The sequence below is a fragment of the Pelophylax lessonae genome, assembly GCF_965119305.1.
Source record: "Pelophylax lessonae genome assembly, chromosome: 4".
In the NCBI taxonomy this organism is placed as follows: Eukaryota; Metazoa; Chordata; class Amphibia; order Anura; family Ranidae; genus Pelophylax; species Pelophylax lessonae.
This window is the reverse complement of record NC_138771.1, coordinates 108,877,542-108,893,678: the sequence shown is the minus strand read 5'-3', so window position 1 is coordinate 108,893,678 and position 16,137 is coordinate 108,877,542. Positions and strand designations below refer to the sequence as shown.

The following is a 16,137-nucleotide window of genomic DNA, read 5'->3' as shown; positions in this document are numbered from 1 at the left end:
AGAAAATCAAAGCAATTCAAATAGTGGCACAAAATGTAGGAGAAATCCAGAAAATACTTGTAACATTTGCTTGGTTCTGGACCATTACTACCCCTGGTAATGAACACATTCGTCAGGCACCATCATCAGTAGGTGACTAGAATTGTAAGCCATTACATGAAAATCTGTTGCAAATCTGCATATCTGCATCAACGTATTAAAACCGACAAGTCAAATTTGCACCCCAAAGATTAATACAAAGCCACTGAAGCATTGAAATGCAAAGGGGAGCTACAGTCTCCCTAACCGAAATTATAATAAAAAATATCCTTGTGCATCTAATTTGGATATTCTTAATCATGTCCATATAATAAGCACTTGCCAAAAGTGTCGTTTGTTATTATTCCCTGCAGAAATCTCGGTGATGGCCATCTTTGCTATGGGCATCTGAAGCCTGAGCCCATTCTTTTCTGGTATTTCTTAAAAAAGCTCCTTCCAATGCTGTAATTTCCAGTCTAGAAAGAACAGGATTTTAGAAGCTTAGGATGCCCAAAGACTCCTAGGATCTATGACACAGATATCCCAAGAGTCAACGGGACAGGCTAACTACATCACATGCTTATGCGGCTGAAACTAGCGCTAGGAAACAAACAAAAAGAAAAAATAAAGCTTTTTTATTATCCAATTACTACAACACTATGGTTGGGCATTAGGATGAGCCGAAGTATAAAAAATGAGTGAAGAACCACTTCAACTACTAGGCAAAACCATGGGGATCCAAAAACACAGTTTTTTTAAGCAACTCAGCCCTTCCCATATAAAGGTAAAAAAAAAATAGGCTGAAAAAGTGAAGCTGTTCAGTGGCTCCTTCAGTGGAGGAATGCAACATTCTGCCAGCAAATGCTGCAAAACCTCTCAAGGTCTCCAGTGATTAGATCTGCCACTGTAGTTACGGCCTTTGCCATCCTCCAAAAATGGAGTCTTAGCCCTGGAGCAAAAAAAAAGTGCTTATTTAATACTAGAAAGGAAAGATCCAACATGAAGACAGACTTCCTCATAACGGCAAGTGACATTATTCTGATTCCCGAGAAAAGCGAGAAACAAAAGGGTGACTCAACGTGCCAACACATTACCTACAACTGAAATATTTATTTTGATGGACTCAGCCCTTAATTGAACTTGTTCCTCTGAAAATTCTGCAAGAACCAACACAGTGCCAATTGATAAAAGAATGATTACTGCAATTAAAATGTAACTATTAGCAAAGTCAGAAACGACATATATGATGCAGTCATTTATTAGCATTACCACGGAACTTTTGCTTACAAGAGTCCCTAACTGAACATAATTGTATTATCAATTGATCCTTCCAGTAGATAGCTGTTGATCTTTCAGTAGATTAATTCTATTTTTTTTTTTACCTTCCTTTAACATGTCAAGCTGACATCCAAAGTGACATGTTAGAAGAAAAGAACAGTTAACACAGATCAGAGTGATTACAACAATCCTTTAGCAAAATATTTATTTTCCTAAAAGAATAAACTTGATAAAATAGCTGGGGTTAGGCTTCAATTTTTTGTCATTATTTAAAGCAGAACTGAAGTTCCACTGTCAAAAACTGCAAGCAGGCAGGCTTTTCTTGCAATAACATGCAATAAAATGCCCCTACCTGCCTGATCACTGTCTCCTCCGGCACTGTAAACTGAGCTGTGCATGTGCAGCTCAGCTGACAGTGCTGGGCCGGTCTCAGAGTGCCAGGATGACGGCCTCCTGCACATGTGTAGGAGTGACATCTCCCGCCGGCCAAAGAAGAGACCTGAAGACCGGCACTCAGAAGAAGATGCATATGCTAAAGCGCTGCGCAAACTGTTGGCGCTATATAAATCCTGTATTATAATAATAATAATAATATGCAGGATTGCTGGACAGCTAAGTATGGAGACTTTAGTTCTGCTTTATTGTTTATCTACAAATACATGAAAACATGTCTACAGAATGACAATGTTGTGAGATTTCATTGTAGAAGCAACTGCACAAATAACAGATCTACTGTCAGGATCAAAAGTTAATAAAAACAATGTTACGAGGGAACTCAGAAAAACAAAAACTACTGTAATTATGCTAGTGACGGCATCATATTTTCCCATTTTATTTTGTCTATAGTTCCCATTTAAAAGCTCACTAAAAAGGCAAAACTTTTTTTTTTTTTAGTTTTGTATAGTATGTAGAGGGATTAGGACCCCTGTCAATTTGTATTGCTGCCTGTGCCCTGGTTTAGGAAGATTCACCCTCTCTCTATTTGTACTGTTCACCATTATCACTGAGAGTGAAAGAGAAAGAAAACCCCACATTTTGGGTCATCATCAGAAAAGGAACAGGGGGGGGGGGGGGGGGGAGTCTTCCAATGGGGATACAAGTTCTAGTGACAACCAGGGATTTCTCCTCAATTTTTGTTTTGGCTATGGGATAGGAAGTGAACAATCTCCCCACTGGGAGACAGAAAACAAACAGACAGGGGTTATAACCCTCCCTTACAATACGTAAAATGAAAAAAAAAAAAGCTTTGCCTTTAGTTCTATTTTAAAGCCTGGTACACACGGGTCAAATATCAGGCGGCATCGGCCGGTTCAATAGAAACTGGCTGACATTCAGTCTGGGTGTACTGCAGCCGGTCCGTAAGAAGCTGGCCAACACAAGGGGCATGACCGAAAAAGGTCTGCCGATCAGCTCCTGATCAGAGTGCTGATCGGAGTGTTGTGGCAGGGGGGAGGGGCTACCCTGCTGTAAGAACACAACAGCTCAGCAGCAGATCGCTGTACTAACATCGGATAGTTAGAACAGCGTTTCCAACCTAAACTGTCAGGTTTGTTTTTTCCTTCAGCCCGCTGGGTTGTACGGAAAAAAAATTAGTGTGTACTAGGCTTAAGTCTTTAATGGGTGAATATAATTGTAGACTATTTTTTAAGGGACACATTGAATCCCTGAAATACAAGCACTCTGAGGCATAACACACACATACACAGACATACACACACACACTTGTGCACCCAGTATTTAATTAATAGGAAAAGCAGGCGTGAAAGTGAATATTAGAACCTAGATGTAATCTCCAAAATGAACCAAAACAATTATTCAAGAGAGGTTTATGAGACAGTACAGGTCATGCAAAAATAAGGCATGTAATAAAGTGCTTTAATTGCTTAGGTTATTATCTGAAGTCCACATATTCCTGTCCATTAGTGCCCTATAAATATGTCAGATAACTGTAATAATAACTTTTTCATTGTAGTTATTTACTGTAATCATTTCTCCCTGGTTTAACTAAATTAAATTAACTGTATTAAATAAATGTAGGAGCCAGCCTGTAAAAGAAACCACAACCAGCATTTAAAAAGGTTATCTTTGTTACAGATTTACAGTTATTTAAGCAGCCATTTCATTATTGCACTTCAGCAGTAACAATTACTTATAGTTAATAGTCTAGCAGGGCAACTGAATATACACTGCAGTGTATAATAGCTTATACAGACTACTATATATTTTTTTTTTTTTAAATGGAAACTATCTAGGTTTATAATCTTTCTTTTAAATGGAAAAGGAAGGATACTACGCTATAAATTTGGCAAGATAGAAATAATTATAGGTTATCTACTTTAAAAGAGGATTGTAAGTTTGCCAATTAGCCTTCGCCACCTTGTGCTTTAAGTATCCATACACCTGCAGTGTATGATTTCATTACAAACGCATGTGACAGCACAACACGTTAGAGAGAAGCCCCATCTTCCCAGCACACATTAGATAAGAGCAAAGTCACAAGTACAGCTTTCACACATGAGGTGCTACGTCTTTCACTGCAAAGGGTCAGGATGTAGGTGCAATGAAGAGGTCACAGAGAGACAAGTGCAGCATGTCAGAACGTACTTGGAGGGGTAGCTGTTAAAGCTAACTTGGCTCTGAGACTGTCCAGGTTTAGAAGGTTCAGGGAAGATGTTTGTAGGAACAGCAGTAGTGGGCTTTTCAAAGTTTCTACGATCAAAGTAAGACAGCTGCTTCCGATAATATTCCTCATCTTCTTCAGGATCATAATGATTAGCACGAACTATATCTTCTGGTGGCTTCACTTGAGGTTTCTGTGGTTCGGGTACACTGAAACAAATCAAACAAATAATGAAATACAATAACTCGAGTGAAATGTACAAGCAGAATGCTAGCACTGAAATTAACTATTTGTACCACCTTTGAATGTTTTCGGAGGAATCACCAGTCATTTATAAAGCAGGGTTTTTTTGATATGTTGCATAAGGCTTAATTCTGAACGGACAACTGAGGACTAGGTGTGATCCGGGCTTATTAAGTTGGACAAGTGACCAAAGCTGGCCATACATGTATGACTGTTTGTTAAGTCTGCAGGCTGAATAAAAGCAAAAGCAACAGATTCCTCCATCCACGCTAAACAGAGCAGATGGAAGAATCTCTACTGGCAGTTACTGTATTCTGACAGCCGGTACTCAAAACACCCGAAATACCCAAACAGCGGCAACTGATTTGACGCATCACTGTTTGGCTCTCATTTTTTTCTCACCCAGCTACAACTACAAAAGTCGACTGAACAAATCAACTTTGGTTGAGATGGGTGGTGCCAATGGGGGCACCCAGAGCTCAAATTTTGGCTGATTCAGGAAAAATTTGCCAAATCTTGAGCTGTGTATAGAAGCCTGAAGGAAGATCCTGCACCATGAAAGCACAATCTACATGTACCTATGCTTTAGATCTTGCAAACCAGCATTCCTCGGAAGGGCCTGGAATTGTGTGGGTGTAGACCAGGGGTCTCAAAACTGCTGATGTGGCCCTTTTGGCACTATTCCTTCCACTGATATGAGGCATTATGCCCTCCACTGACACCAAGGATGGGTACTATTCCTCCCACTAACACCAATGATGGGGCACAATTCCTCCCACTTACACCAGAGATAGGGAACTAATTTTCCCACTGACACCAATAATGTATTTTTTTTTTTACTCCCACTGACCACTAAGCCAATGACATTGTTTACCCACTGATACCAGGTCACTCTCTACTACCACTGGCCACCCTAATACTTGAATGGCAGTAAACTGGCCCTTTGTTTTGAAAGTTTGGAGACCCCTGGCCTAGAATGTAGTTACAGCTCAACTTTTTATAAAATTTAAAGAAGTAAGTCTACATATTGTGGCAGCAAGAAGGTAAACACTAGCGCTTCCTAAAGAACTTCTTCATATTTAGGAAAATGGCATCATTATCACTCCATAATATAAGTAGTATCAGAACCCTCAAAAAAAAAAAAAATCTATCACATATATCAAATAACAGACATCTCCATGTGATGAGCCACTGAAATAACATAGGTTTATAAAGCAACCATATAAAATAGAAAAGAGGTACTTATCAAGCAAGCATGAACTCCCTTTAGTGGATCTCACATTCACTTAGCTGGTGACTGATATCTCCACAGTTCTCATAAGTCACAGAGGTAAAAAATAGCATTAGCAGCAAAATTAAAAGCAGTTAAAGAATTTGCATGTGTGTTTCTTCAGCAATTTTCGGCTAAATAGCAAAGAAACTATGTGAAGAGCTGTTTATCTCCTTACCGATAAGTTGACTTTTCTTGATCATAATGAGGCAGTGGAGCAGCTTTAGATACAGTTACCGGAACAGTTATTGGTTTGGGTGCAACTTCTGGAGCCTAGAATAGAAAAATAGAAATAAAAGATGTTTTGTTAGTTACAATAAAATTACAAGGACAACATAAAACAATAAAATTACAAGGACAAAAATAAAACAGATGGCCCTACAGAAAAAAGTATGTAAAAAAAATTAAATAATAATATATATATATATATATATATATATATATATATATATATATATATATATATATATAAAAATGTTACACTGAAAGAGCATTTAAAGCACATCGAGTCTCTAAATTTTGTTTCTCCTTTATAAAGGTTTTCCCCCCCAAGAAATCTGCCAAAAAGGTAATAAAGCTGTGAATGCAAGTAAAAGCAAGCTTGTGTGAAAGGTGTGAAAATGTCCGTTCAACTGTCTTTTCTACAAATAGGAGAGGTGACATGCAATGAATGCATTGTCAAATGTTTTATACTGCAAAAGGCAACTAATATACATACCGTATGTCATATATCCTTATATTTGTTTTGTTTACAGTTATTCGATAAGACCAAGCCAGAAACAGACAAAAAAAAAGCCTTAAGGCCTGGTTCACACCAATGTTGCTCTGTGAGCAGTGTTTTATGGGCATGGCAGCCCATTCATTTGAAGGGGCTGCCGTGCCTCCTGAGATGCAGGGAAAATGTCCTTGATCCATTTTCGGAATCGCAGCAGCCCACATGGGGACTGCAAGTGCAGTGTGCTTCCCAGTGCATGCGGCATACCATTAGGATTAATGGAACCTGCACACACCCCCCGCATTATTCTGGGCAGATGGTTGTGGCTGCAGAAATAAGTGGCCACACATATTTAAATCTAGCCTTAAGACCAGTGTAAGACATTGAGGTCGATTTACTAAAGGCAAATATACTGTGCAATGCAAGTGCAGTTGCTCTAGATCTGAGGGGAAGCACTGCTGCTTTCTATAATCCAATCATGTGCAAGCAAAAATGCAGTTTTATTTTCCTTGCATGTGATTGAGTATTCTTTGGAAAGTGAAGCTTTACCTCATTTACTAAGCTCTGAAACCAGTGCACAGTATATTTGCTTTTAGTAAATCAACCCTGTTGAGTGTCTGCTTTGAATGTATAACTGAGTAAACCTATTTGGTACCTTTAAAACAGATACATCATTAATGTCCTTGTTCTTTTCTCCTTGAACAGTTCTCTTGTTCTCAAACATTTTGACTCTGGTAAGAACAGACTGTGGTTTCATGGCTGGGTCATCCTCATCTTCACTCACAGAGGCTGGTGCAGGAACAGGTTTACTGTTGGTTGGCAGAAGGTCAGACTTCATCGGAGTTGGAGGCATGGTTTCCCCTCTAGGAGATAGATCATATTGCCCTTGTTTTGCATTAAATCCCTGGGAAGGACTATGGTCATAGCCTCTTGGATGTTGATCAAAATATGGTTTAGTTTCAGCAGCCCTAGAGGTGGGTACAGAAGGAAAGCTTTGAGGCTCTGGTTTATAACGCAACTGCATATCATATTCTGCAGGAGAGGGCTCCTCATAAAGTAGCTGGGGTGCTTTGTAGTTTTTAGCTGGTCGAGGTCGATTGTCATAGGCAACAGGAGGAGGCTCTTCAAAACGAGGCTGTTGTGGAAAGTAGCTGCGTTCAAGGCTTTCTTCTGAGTGCTGCCTCACACTGAAGTCCCTATGCTTACCATCAAACTGCGACCTTGATGAATACGGCTGCTTATCATCATAATAACCCCACTGTTCATCATAAGTAGGCACATGATCATCACTATGTATTCGAGGATCATAACCATGAGGGTATGGATCCACATATTCTGAAGCAGATTCATATCTGTAAGATGCATCATACTCTCTTGACATTGGTTTTTCTGCATAGGATGGAAGGGCATCAAAGTTCAGGTTGCTTTCTTTCTCTGGTCTCTGATGGCTAAGCACTTGTTGTTTCATCAAGTAGTTGTGCCTGGGATTATCTTCCATAGAATATGGCTCTTTTCTGAAAACCTGCATGATAAAAGAATGAATTGGGTTAACAACCTGGACAAAAACACAGAGTAATAGAAAACCAAGTCATATCAAAGCACCAGCCACAGGATGGCAGCAAACATGCAGTATTTCCATTCTCTAAGACGTGTGAAGCAGTGCTGGAAACGTTAAATGGAAAAACATTTCGGAGTCATGTTAGGTTTTCAGCAATGTGATTTAAGCAACATAAAAGACAACATTTAGAGCGAGTTGGTTGGTATATGAAGTTGGTAAAGAAAGCATGCAGTACTGGAAAGCCATGCAAGAAAAAAAGCAAAGTAAACCCCAGTTGATTTAGATGCAGCATAGTGAACTGCTCCAAATTTCCAATGTCAATTTATTGACCACCTTTGTTACTGCAGGCACCTGACCAATACAATGTCCTATTTCAGGTACCATCAGTAAGGCAAGGTTAAAGAAGAAGGTGTTAAAGAAAGAAGAATCTCAGATGCAAGTATGACTGGAAGTAGAACAGACTGGTGCAACAATGTAGCACAGGTACCTTTGCTGGATCTATGTGCACAGGTAAAGATGAAGGCTCTTGGTCTCTTAGCATTATGTGAGCTGCCTCAGTGTTTGGTGATCGCATTGGGCCAGCTTGTGCTTGGTAAGAGCTGTATGGGGCAGGGTTTGGATCCTCCAATCTGACATTACTTAGATTTACATTAGGATTTACAGCAGCAGTTGAAGTTGCAGTGTTTGTTTCAGACGGCAGAGAAAGGTAAGGGGCAGCGGGTAAGGCGTCTGCTTTCTGTGGAGTGTGTAAAATAACGTGTTCACTTAATACAGCACAAAAAAAGCAATCCAAACTTCATAGCAGTCTTGTAGGAACTGCTTCACAACTACAGATCTATACAGCTACTAGCTCTTCCTAAAAGCAGACACACAAAGAGCAAAGAAATACATCTATTTAATATAATTTTTACATCTGACTAAGCTAGTCAATCATAGCATTGAATTGGTTTATTAGTTCACTATATAAAAAGCCTGACATGAAAATATTTACAAATACAGCATTTTACATAATTTCAGTCCCAAAGTGCCAAGAATTTCAGTAGCTACTTGACTAAGAAAAAGATCACTTTAAAAAACAAAGCATGCAAGATTTCTTGAGCAAATAGTAAATGTTACTTTAAAAGAGAAGTGCTTAATTTAAAAAAAAAAAAAAAAAAACCTAGGTGGATGCAGCATTGGTCGGCTCCGCTCCCAGGGCTGGGGAGGTCACGCTGGTCAGGGATCTGTGTGGATCCCAACATTATTGGTAGGATCCCTGCAGAGCCCAGACTTGTCTGTGGAGATGGCAGACAGAAGGCTTTAGTCCACTGTTGTGTGAATCTGGGTCACAGGAGTGCAGAACGAAGTGCACTCCTGTGATCCACAGAAGTATGGCCAAAAGAACTTTGACGATACTTCTCCTTTAACATGATTTTAACACACACACACTGATATATGCAAGTGTCCAAAAGCAAACTGTTGCTCATAGCAACCAACTCAATTTTCACCAAGAGTTGGCGCCTGACTTGTTGCCTTAACCGGTTGCCGACCGCCGCAAGTACATATACTGCGGCGGTCAGCCCCGGCCAGGCAAAGTGACATATATACGTCACTAGCCTGTCAGTTGCTTGTGAGCCAATAGCGGGCGTGCGCCCGCCCCGGCTCGTTCCCTGGGTAGTTCGTGCGTGTGACCGGCGGACCCGATGTCCACCGGTCACTCTCGATGTCCACCGGTCACTCTCGATCGTCCTCCGTGAAGGGAGAAAGGCAGGCGGCTGATGTAAACAAGCCGCCTGTCATTCTCCCCTGTGTAGGAATGGTGATCATACGGTTCTACTATGTAGGACCGTTGATCACTGTTCCTACACCAGTAGCCATGTCCAATCACAGTAAGAAGCACGCCCCTAGGGACACACTTAACCCCTTCCCTGCCAGTGTCATTTTGCAGTAACAGTGCATATATATAGCACTGATTACTGCAGTAATGTCACTGGTAACCCCAAAAGTGTCAAAAATGTCAGTCAAGGATCCGATCTGTCCGCAGCAATATTGCAGTACCGCAAAAAAAAAAAAAAAAAAAATCGCAGATCGCCGCCATTACGCGTTAAAAAAAAAAGAAAACACCAAAAATGACAGAAATCTTTCCCTTAGTTAGTAAACGCAATAACTTTTGCGCAAACCAATCAAAATACGCTTTTTTTTTGCGATTTTTTTTACCAAACATATGAAGCAGAAAACAAATGGCCAAAAATGTTAAAAAATTTTGATTTTTACATTTTTTTTTTTTGGGAATTTCATATAAAAAAAATGTGAAAAATATTGTTATTTTTGCAAAATTGACGCTTCTTTTGTTTATAGCGCAAAAAGTAAAAATCGCACAGGTGATCAAATACCACCAAAAGAAAGCTCTGTTTGTGAGAAAAAAAGGACGTCAAATTCGTTAAGGTACAGCGTTAAAGTCACGCAGTGCCGAATCGCAAAAAACCCCCTGGTCGGAATGGGGGTAAAATCTTCCGGGGCTTAAGTGGTTAAGCAACATAACCATCCCTTCACCAATTTCATACATGCTAAACCCCAACACTTGAAATCAGGTCCGTCAGTCGATGGTAAATTGAGCATAATTTAGCAAAGTATTTGAATGGAAAGTTCTGTGTTTCCTTAGGTTCTGTATTTTTCAATCTTCACTAAAAAAAACAGAAACTGATCATTATGGAAAATCTGTACCGAAAAAGTATGTAGGTTCTGAAACCAAATCCACCTTTTGAAAATGCTAATTGCCTGTTATGCTGGTCTTTGCATCACTGACCTGGAACAAGTAGAGAACACATGAGGGGACTTCACTACCTGCACGCTTGTAACAGGTCAGTGATTTAAAGTACTGAGGTCAGAGAAAGTCAAGTCTAATAATGGGATGCAGTAAAAGAGGATTACTGTAAAAATAATACTTATACTCTAAAACAATTTTAAATGCAGTACTAGACACAACCCCATCTCTTAAAGTAATGCTGCACAAAGCTTTTTCAAAGTGTTGAGCCTGGTAACATATTGGTTTATGAAATAATTGACCACATAAGAGAACTGGAATACCGTGCCAAGCCATAACACTTCAAAAAGGCACCCTATACATTTAGGGAAGATCCAATAAATAAAAATAAATATTATTCGATCTTGATTTTTAATTAGGTCTACATGCCATAATTCTTCAATTAATACACTGCAAAGTACCTGGTGTTGTGAATAGACCCTCAGCTATTAAAATGCTATTAAAATGCATGGTGACATCTGGTGTTTAAAATATAACTAAAAGGCAATTTTTTTTTTTTAGCCTTGGATAGATTGGAGATGGATTAGAACACCTGTCAGTTTTTATTGCTGTCTGTGCCCCCTGTTAGGGAGAGCCATGCTCTCTTTTTGTCCTTTTTACCATTATTTTTTACCATTATTAGTGAAAGTAAAAAAAAATCCCAAATTGTAGGTTGTCCCCAGAAAAGTAATAGAGGGTAACTCCTTAAATGGGGACACAAATTCTGTTGGCCTGGGGGTCCCCATGGAATTCCCTTCATTTGCAGGGATTTCTCCTCATTTCCTGTTTGGCTATGGGACAGGAAATGAAGGAAAATGTCTGCAATAGGACAAAGATGAAGAAAAAAAAAATCTGACAGGGGTTATAATCTTCCTATGCATTATTCAAAATTAAAAACAATAAATAAAAGTGCAGATAGTTCTACTTTACGACACATGCACAATAACCAGCAGACCTACCCTTATTTATAACTACCCTAGTTATAATCTATTTAAACAAGGGAATTCTAAAAGACCCGACAAATGCTGGGTAGCTTTATCTTGGGGAATCCTGGACTCACATCATGATGAAAGGTGAAGGTCTTCAATTAATAGGTGCTTTAAATATCTGCTACTTGTGTGTGTAAATATACTTCTGTATAAGGCTCCGTTCACATCTAGGCGTTTTGGGGCATTTTTGGGGAGTTTTTCTGCTCTAAGATCAGCTCTCAAAACGCCCAACAAGACAATTCCTATTCATTTCAATGGCCCCTGTTCACATCTGAGCGTTTTGACGCTGTAAGCAAAACGCCCAACGCTCAAAAAAGTACATGAGCTTCTTTTTGGGCAGATTACAGGCGTTTTCCATTGGTATCTATTCAATCAAAAAACGCCTGCACAAAAAACGCCTGTAAATCGCGGTAAAAAAAACGCGCGAAAACGCTACGCTCAGGTGTGAATGTAGCCTTAATGATAGCCTACATGTGATCAAACATAACTGCGATTCTTGTGAAAGGGCTCACAAAATGTTTACTACCTATATACCGATCACTACGTAAGAAAGTCATGTTAGGAAAAATCTTTTTCAGAGGCTTCAAATAAAATAAAATGCCAACTTTTTCAGTAAACAGGGTCAGAATATTAATATTTAGTATTACTTCATACAATTAATTTACTACACTAAAAAGGAGCATGCACAAAAAGCTAAACTGGACCTACCTGTTGAGATGGAACATTTTTATATCCCGGAGAATCAGTTCTGATGATTGGCTGTGGCTGCTGTGGGAAGGATGGGAAGGCTTGGTTTTCCTGATGTATTCCTGAATTGTCGTCCCGAACAGGTTCAGAAGAGCGAGTAATGGCAGACTCTGGCGGAGTCCCTGCCTCATCATTGAGCGTCTCATCCAGGTCTTGGTCAGTGTAAGCCCCTCCTTCTGTGTCTGTATCTTCATAGTCTGAAGTGTGCCTGCTATCAGTACTATACATTGAGTACTCACTACCTGGAGCTGATAAGTAGGATAGACGGTCGTCATGCAAATCAAGATCATCATCTGTGCCACCTTCTGCCTGCACCGAATGAAGTCAAGTTAGACCAGGTTAGTAATTCTACATCTGGAATCTTTGCTGGAGAAGTCCAGGAATTTATTTACTTTATAGATAGCTTTCTAAACTCCACACGATTGTCTGGATATCTTTTCCACTAATGCACATACTGAAATCTATACACTGTCCCCACTAGTATTATTTAAAAAAAAAAAAAAAAAAAAAAAAACATGGCTAGTGTTTCATTGTATGTATGCCTTTTGGAAGAAAGGATAGCCCTAAAAAATGAATACAGCTGCTAACACAAAAAATATATCCTTTTCAAACATTTAAACACCTTCAGCGTGTTAAGAGTGTTAAAAGTAAAAAAACAAAAAAAAACAAGTGTCAGTTGTACTGTGCATCACATCTAAATCAAAGGCCAAATGAGCGGTTTCATACATTTGCAGATTCTGTAAAGTGAATTCCAGGCACTGCATTCTAGTGAGTATGCTGAAAACATTGCCACAAACTCATGCACAGAGATATTAAAACTGAGAGAAAATCTTACTTTGCCTTCCGAGACCCAAACCAGCTGGTTCTGTTGTTGCTGTACAACTTCCTTCAGTGCTCCATACCAGCCATCATTCATAGAATTAAGATTAATGGTTGCTGTCAAACAAGAGGAGGTAAAAAAATAAATAAATATATCATTCTTTTAATTCTGTTCTCTTGGCATAGCAATCTGTAAAAAAGCACTAAAGACTTAAATGGATATACAAAGGAGAAAGTACAACACGTAGCAAATAACTAACGCTGATTTATCAGTGAGTTAAAGGATAGATATTTTTAAAAACTACGACATTTTTATATTCAATGAAGAATATGATTTGTAAGTATTTTTGTGCCATCAGCATGTGTATTTATGGTTTAACAGCCTCAGGCGTCAGAACACAAAACACAGAAAATACGGATCAAACATACAATTTATTCAAGGTTATTCGTATACATTACTGCAAGCAAGTCTGCTTGGTTTAAAGCAGGAATCCTCAAACTATGGCCCCTCCAGTTGTTGCAGAACTACACATCCCATGAGGCATTGTAAAACTCTGACATTCACAGATATGACTAGGCATGATGGGAATTGTAGTTCCTGAACAACTGGAGGGCCATAGTTTGAAGACCCCTGGTTTAAAGGAAGCCAGTCCAGATAGAAACACAGAAAAGTGACAGCAGAAAAAAGTTTTTTTTTTCCCCTCAACTAGATTTGTGTTTGTCCCAGGCATGTTTGAGGCCATTTACTGGACTGGTTCACTACCAGTGCTGGAAGTTTATTCCAAGCATCAAACTACCCTTTCAGTAAAATACTAAGATTAGTTTTGAACCTTCCTCCAGTTAGTTTGAGGTCATGTCCCCGTGACCCATAGCAATATGGGTAGTGGCCTTGTTACAGGTGATGAGGCCCCAGGGCTACCATCCTTATCCTTGTTTTACATTTACTGAGTTGGGACAAAGATGTGAATTATATGACATTCCACTGGCTGTTTACTTGCCTGTAACTTACCATACAGTAGGAGAGGTTGACAGTCCTGAGTATGACTTTAAAAAGAAATTAAGCCACAAAGCCATATTTGTATCCTGACAGGTTTCCTTTACTGTGGCCATTCTTGCTGTGATTGCTTATGTGCCCCTATACTGTAAAAATCAAGTTTGGGTGATGCCTGGTTGGAGCATAAGATACCACTTGATTAAAGGATAATTCACCTTTGGTAAAATGTTACACCAGTATTTAGGGTGTAACATGTAATTGAAGATGGCGCCACTCTGTTCCCCCTGCAGTGACAGCACGCAAGGGATCTTCTCCCACCACCTACCACAATTTAAAAGGAGTGTGGCCATGCAGGGCTCCACCCACACAGCCATGTTATTCATTCACAAAATTCTTTGAATCAATGAACTACAAGTACCATCACCCACTGCAGCAGACGGCTTGACATTCCAAATGAACTGTGATTACACTGGTGACGCTCCTGTAGTTCATTGATTTTCCTGCTCTCCATTACGGGAGGGTACAGGCAGACAGTTCTACTGAGATTCTGATATTGAACCATGGTCTGCTGATTGCCTGTGCAATGCTTTGCATTGCACCATAAATGCACATTATTTTACCTGCAAAAATATGTGCATGTATTTTTTTTTTTTTAAACAGAACAATGCAGTCATGTTGTAATGTGCCTTGCTGGCCTTACTTAGGGCCCATTCACTTTCTCTGAACTGTAGTAGTGCGTTACATGTGATGTGTCATACATCAACGTGTGTTGCATTAAGGCAGCCCAATCATTAACTGGCTGTCAATGGCCCAAAAATCTACAAGGCCTTTTTTTTTTTTTTTTAAACAGCAAAACATACAACACGTGCATTGAAGTGCACTGTAATGTAGAAGTATTGACCACTACTCTAGTACCAGTGGGTTGGGGGGTTATTCAAAATGAATGGTACAGAAGCACACAAATGTTTGCATTACCATGTGCAATAAGCACATGGGCCTCTACAAACCAGCAGCTCATAGCACAATCAGCAAAACTTCATAGGGTTTTTGCTTCAAACATGTCTTGCTTTACGACAAAAATTCAAAACAATGCCGGCACCTGCAAAGCTTCCAAATGGTATAAAATGATCACTTGCACAATTTATTTTGTACCTACTTGTAAAAAGGTGATGATTATTTTTGCGTAGTTTATGTGAACGTTCATAAAGTTTTCGGGCACTTTTTCGAGATTCCGGGCACAACCTCGTTCGCATAGTTTTCACACCCTGCTTGGAGTCAGGGTTAAGGAACACTACAATTGGATACCACTGTGCATAGTTCAGTCGATCTACAGCATTTGGGGTCACATCCAGAAGTGCATGTTTATCCTGTAGAAACAGCAGCACTGCATGAATTCACCAATCCGAGCACAGAATAACAAAACGACATAAAACAGGTACGGCAATGGTCCTGTTTGCTCACAGGCAGCATGTTATAAACACATATAAGGATATCCAATGCCTATATCTCTGAGCTAGCATTTGAAAAGCACAGGTAAATGCATATAAGGCAGAAGGATAGCAAGAGAATCTCAATGCAATCCAATTTCTTTACGGCATCCAATAAAATGTTAAAATCAATTTGCTGTTAGATTTAAATGCCTAATCAGCTAGCATCAATCTTACACAGGCACTGATCAAACTGTCAGCCTCATCTGAAAGATGACCAACTCAGGCTATTTTTCAAAACATCCTATTGTATTAATCACTCACCCTGTCAATAATCTGTTTGATTGTGTGGAGACGAATGATCCCAGAGCTGCGCTGGTCGGTACCTGCATCTCTTGGTTCACTTCCTACAGAAAAATACACGAACACGGAGTACGCAGGTAAAGAGATTTCTTATTGCTTCTTATTATTGAGATTTCTTATTGCTTATTTCTGTATGGTAAAGATGTGGATTATTATAGTTCACATTTCCCCCCATGAAATCAGGACAACATATCCTTGCTATAGGAATTCATCTAGTCTCTACTCTTCAACAAGAGACATACAAGAACGGGTACCTCACCGTAAAAAATAAGGGTACTTTTAGAAATGTTGAAAGCACCTGAATAGGTAAATTA

The 16,137-nt window shown here is 39.4% G+C and overlaps 1 protein-coding gene across 7 annotated transcripts in view; it reads right to left on the bottom strand.

Moving 5' to 3' along the window:
- The window catches only part of TJP1 (tight junction protein 1), a 589,472-nt gene that overhangs the window by 28,510 nt on the left and 544,825 nt on the right, over positions 1-16,137 (bottom strand). For all 7 annotated transcript variants that reach the window (XM_082253421.1, XM_082253420.1, XM_082253423.1 and 4 more), the window contains 8 exons: positions 15,785-15,867; positions 15,190-15,400; positions 13,056-13,156; positions 12,182-12,529; positions 8,190-8,438; positions 6,800-7,666; positions 5,608-5,702; positions 3,901-4,125 (listed from right to left, as the gene is read on the bottom strand). In XM_082253421.1, the coding sequence (XP_082109547.1) occupies positions 3,901-4,125; positions 5,608-5,702; positions 6,800-7,666; positions 8,190-8,438; positions 12,182-12,529; positions 13,056-13,156; positions 15,190-15,400; positions 15,785-15,867 (2,179 nt within the window). The remainder of the gene's footprint in view (positions 1-3,900; positions 4,126-5,607; positions 5,703-6,799; positions 7,667-8,189; positions 8,439-12,181; positions 12,530-13,055; positions 13,157-15,189; positions 15,401-15,784; positions 15,868-16,137) is intronic.